This window comes from Halyomorpha halys, unplaced genomic scaffold (assembly GCF_000696795.3).
Source record: "Halyomorpha halys isolate HHAL.00 unplaced genomic scaffold, Hhal_1.1 Scaffold114.1, whole genome shotgun sequence".
NCBI classification, from domain to species: domain Eukaryota; kingdom Metazoa; phylum Arthropoda; class Insecta; order Hemiptera; family Pentatomidae; genus Halyomorpha; species Halyomorpha halys.
Genome location: NW_027110293.1, coordinates 304584 through 309565, shown reverse-complemented (window position 1 = coordinate 309565; position 4982 = coordinate 304584). Strand labels below are relative to the sequence as shown.

The 4982-nt window shown below is 27.4% G+C and overlaps 1 protein-coding gene across 1 annotated transcript in view; it reads left to right on the top strand.

Annotated features, from left to right (window-relative positions):
• Window positions 1–3236, top strand: part of LOC106677927 (uncharacterized) — a 27263-nt gene extending 24027 nt beyond the window's left edge. The window contains exon 2 of the mRNA XM_014416149.3: window positions 2431–3236. Within this exon, the coding sequence (XP_014271635.1) occupies window positions 2431–3029 (599 nt within the window). The 3' untranslated portion in view covers window positions 3030–3236. The remainder of the gene's footprint in view (window positions 1–2430) is intronic.
• Window positions 3237–4982: the final 1746 nt, after the last annotated feature.

Genomic DNA, 4982 nt, shown 5'->3' with positions numbered 1-4982 from the left:
CAAATATCACTGGAATATATCCTTTATTTTTATATTCAATATCAGATTCAAGGCCTGGTAGGCCTTACATAGTTAATATAACAGTAAGATTTTTTAAATATAAGAAGATGGTCAGGGTTGCGGTCAAAAAAAGAACAAATAGTTTTAATCTTATATCTAAAAAGATACAAAAAAAAAAAAGAAAAGGAAACTGAGAATATTAAAACAATAAGATACAATAAGGTAATTTAAGCTAGGATAAATACTATGTTAAAATAAAGTGATAAGAAATTACACATAAATTGCCTTATAAAATTATATAAGGCATTATTTATTATATAAATTACATAAATATTTCTTCTGTTCAACTGTTTGCTTTGAACAGCCCTGATGAAGCCCTGCAAAGTGGGGTGAAACGTCGGACATTAAAATAGTTTTAAACTATTTGTTCTTTTTTTGACCGCAACCCTGACCATCTTCTTATATTTAAATCTTTACGGTCATCTATATGTACATATATATATAGTAAGATTTTTTGTTTGCTTAACAGTTAATTAGGTGGGAGAGTATATAGTCTCGAGCAAAAGACACCCATAACTATTTACAATGTTATAAATATTGAACATTTATGAATAATAATGATGAATTATCAAAAAATATGTAGAAAAAATAAAATAAATTAAATAGGTAAATATAATAATTCTATAACTTAAGGAGAAGTTAGTAACATTTATAGATTTAGTAAAATAAATAACTCACTTCTAATGGAAAAAAAAAGATATTAATTTGAGAAAAAGATGAAGAGAAAAATAAATAAAATAGTAGTAAATACAATAATAGCAATAGATAAATATAGAATTCATAAGTTCATGTTCTGCACCAGCCTGAGCTTCAGTCTTTGGGATGAGGTTAGATTTCCCAAGTTGTAAGTTACTGTTCCTTTAACTGACGATAACTAGGAGTGGAATTTTATGAACCTTTTTTTGATAAATTCTTCTATTGATTCCATTTGTAGTTCGTTCTTCATGATATTGGCTAGTTTTTTCAAAACAAGAGGCATGAATATATCCATTAATAAATATTACTTTTTGTTAGCAGAAATAACCATTTTTATCAATTCATTTATTTATTTCATCATTTGAATAACATTTTGGGTAGTCTGCTAATCATCAAGTTCATTGGTCTTAATTATGAGATAAACAAAACAAAATTTTATTTTATAAATCTTCAATATAAAAACCAAAACAAGTCTTTTGTTCTGCATTAATCCTAAGTATTTTCACCTTAATTGTCATATCTGTAATTTTTTTTTTTTTTCATGCCTGTAAAATTCTTAAGATTCATTTGACAGCACCTGTCACTTGATTAAACTTCAACATATTTTGATCAATGGACTTGATGCTAACTTGTGCCTCTTTCAATCAACCATATTTTGGACGATTAGGGAAGATGTTAGAATAACATTAATTGTTATAATTTTTTTGGTGAATAATTATCATATTAAGAATTTTATTAAATATATTAATAATTATGAAATTTCATTGCAATAACTCATATTAGACTATTACAATAAAATAGATTAAATATGTATCACATTATATTTATTAGACATTACAAGCATAATATATTTTTTAGTAATGAGATGTTAATAGTTGACTGTAGATTGATATGAGAAGAAGATGGTCGGGGGTGCGGTCAGGAAAAATAGGTAAATAAGTGAGACTTATTTATTGGTGCCAACATTTCAACCTGAACTTCAAGCCTTCATCAGAGCTGAACAACAAAAAGTGATAATAATATTAATTCAAAAAGAAAAAAAAAATCAAACAAACTTGGAAGTTTAATATAAATTAAGTAGATAGTAGATGATACTAATAGGAGATAAAATATAATATTGTAAAGATGAGAATTATACAAAACAAACGATAAAAAGAGATATTAAAAATTAGAAAGTACTCATGGAAATAAAGAAATGAACATAATGAAAGGTGCTAGAGAAAGTGTAAATGATGTATAATTGAAATTAACATTTAACCTTTCGTTATTTCTTCATTTATGAAAACTGTCTGATTTTTAATATCTTTTTTTATCATTTGCTTTGTATAATTCTTACCTCTACAATATTATATTTTATCTTCTATTAATATCAACTACTATCTATCTAGTTTGTATATTTCCAGGTTTGTTTGTTATTATTTTCTTTTTTCCTTTTTCTCTGAATTAAGATTGTGATCTCTTTTTGTTTTTCAGCCCTGATGAAGGCTTGGAACTCAGGTCGAAACATCGGTACAAATAAATAAGTTTTACTTATTCGTGCATCTATACTGACCGCACCACTGATCATCTTCTCCTCATCATTTATTTTTTAGGATGATAAAAATCAATTAAAATACAGAAATTCAGTTTTTAAAAAACAAATATAATTTAAACTAACTTCAATTGTTTTTTCAGTGGCAGGGTTCGCAATAGAGGCAAAGCTGGATTTGCCTGATCCTACTTCATTTGTTGGCTCTAATGGTCAACCTATCTTACTCGATAGCAGCCTGAGTCCTAAAATCGTCAAAGCTTTCTACGAGATCAATTTTGTTCCAACATCAAAACCTGACAGAAATAAACAGTTTGTTTCTGTTTCCAACTCAAAAGGATGCCCTTATTCAACAGACTTCTGTAAATTTTACTTTGTACCAACTAAAGTCAGCACTGTCCAGAAAGTAGATGATATGATCGAACAGGCCAAAAAGGACTCTGATATTCCAGTCATCGAAGGCTTAGCTGTGCCAGACGAAGAGAAACTTCTGAGAGAACTGAATGCAACGATAATGGCAAAAGTTAACAAAGTAGTTTCTTTGAAGAGAAACGAAAGTGGTGACGTTCCAGTCTACAGAGGCACGGTCAATGTGGAACAAGTTCTCAAAAGCCCCGAAATATCATCATTACCTGAATACAAACCTCATTGGCCTGAAATAAAGAAGAATCCGTGTTTCCAAGGCCCTTGCTATTGGAGAAATCCTCATCAGCGTTCGCCTTCGATCAATATTCATTCGCAGTAGTTTCATGTTATGGATTTTTATTATATAAGTATAAAATCAAAACAATGAATGTTCCTTCATGTTAAATTATTGAGAGATTGAGAAGCTTCCGTTTGTTAAATTAAAGTTGTAATAAATTAACTTTGATCATGGTAAAGAAAATGAAATAAAATTTGATGAAATTAATGCATTGAGAGCAATAGTGTTAAATAAATTACTGTTACTGTGTTTTTTGCTGTTAGTGACTAAATCATCAATTGAGGTGTTCAGTCGTCAAATATGGTAATTGACTAAATGAAAACTTTCACAATTTCTAAAATGTTAGTTAATTAAAATATATCACATTTAAACAGGAGTAACTTATCATAAATTAATATCAACATTATTCTCTCTCGAAAAAAAAAAAAATTACGACTGAACATCTCAGTTGTATAACTTTTACCTTTTTATTTTCCCTCAAGACTGAGCATAATGTAGTGCTTAGAGAAAGGCAAGACAAAATTTCAGTGCAATGGCTTGATAACTCAATGAGAATGTTAATTTTAAAAATATTTAATATTTATAAAAATTAATTGGATGATCATTGATTGACTGTGTATAATATATAAAACAAAGAGTGTGGTCAAAATAACTCAAATAGTAATTGAACTACTTATTTTCTATAAATAAACTACTTATTTCACTGTAAACAAACTACTTATTCCTCTATAAATAAACTACTTATTTATCTATAAATAAACTACTTATTTCTCTATAAATAAACTACTTATTTCTCTACAAATTAACTATGTATTTCCCTTATTTTCCAACTTTTTTATTTGTTATTATTTCCATTTTCATTAATTGTCTAATCTTTTGTAATTATTATTAATTTAGATTTTTCATTATACATCTTATTTTTGTTTTCTTTAATTTACTCTGTTCATTTTTATAAAAATTTTCACATATTTTAAATCATAATTAGCCATTCCTTATACGTTATATTAGTTGTTTGAATCTTTTTTAGCCCTCATGAAGATCGGCAAAGTGGGGTGATAGATTGGTTCACAATAAATAGCTTATTTACAATTTGAGCTATTTTGACCGTGCCCAGACCATCCTCCTTTCATAAAAATTAATTAATTGATTCCACAACAGTGAAGTGCAGGTATTTGGATTAGGAATTAGATATTATTTTTCCTAACTAATAAGAATTACTAATTTTTGGTACCAAAAGTGCAGATGTCAAATCAAGGTTTCCCCTGAAAAAGCTCATTTCTCAAAGAAATTATATCTCTTTATATAATATAGAGATACTGATTTATGTAATAACAAGAAAATGTTGGAAATATGATCCTGTGGATCAAAGTGTAACTTACTCCCACCTCTTACTACAAGCTACAAGTATTCAAGTGGGAAAGTTGCACCATTGCTTTGGTGTGTAGAATTTCTGTTTCTGATGAAACCAATCGATGGATTTAAAAACTGAAAAATATGTTGTATACTAGATTTTATTTCTACACTGTTTCCCAATCAAATATTTTTAAAATTAAACATCTTTGATTTCTCAAAAAATAAAAGGCTAAATACAAGAAAAATTAGTCTGAGGGAAATGCTTCATTTCTACAAGCAGCACTGCCAAAATATATAGGGTGAAACAGCATACTCATTAATCCATTATTGGACATAATGTTAAAATGTTTTTATTTTATTTATTTATTTTTTTGGTTTTACCTTTATTATACTTGAATATTACAAAACAGTATATAGTAACTAACAGTATATTGTAACTAACGGTATATTGTAACTACCGGTATATATTGAAACTGACGGTATATTGTAATTGAAGGATATATTGAAACTAACAGTATATTGTAACTAATAGTATATATTGAAACTAATCCATATTTCTTATATTCATCCCGTATTTCTATTTTTTTGTCTATCAAAAAAACTATTCAAACTCCATTAATTATTAATCAGGAATCATAATAA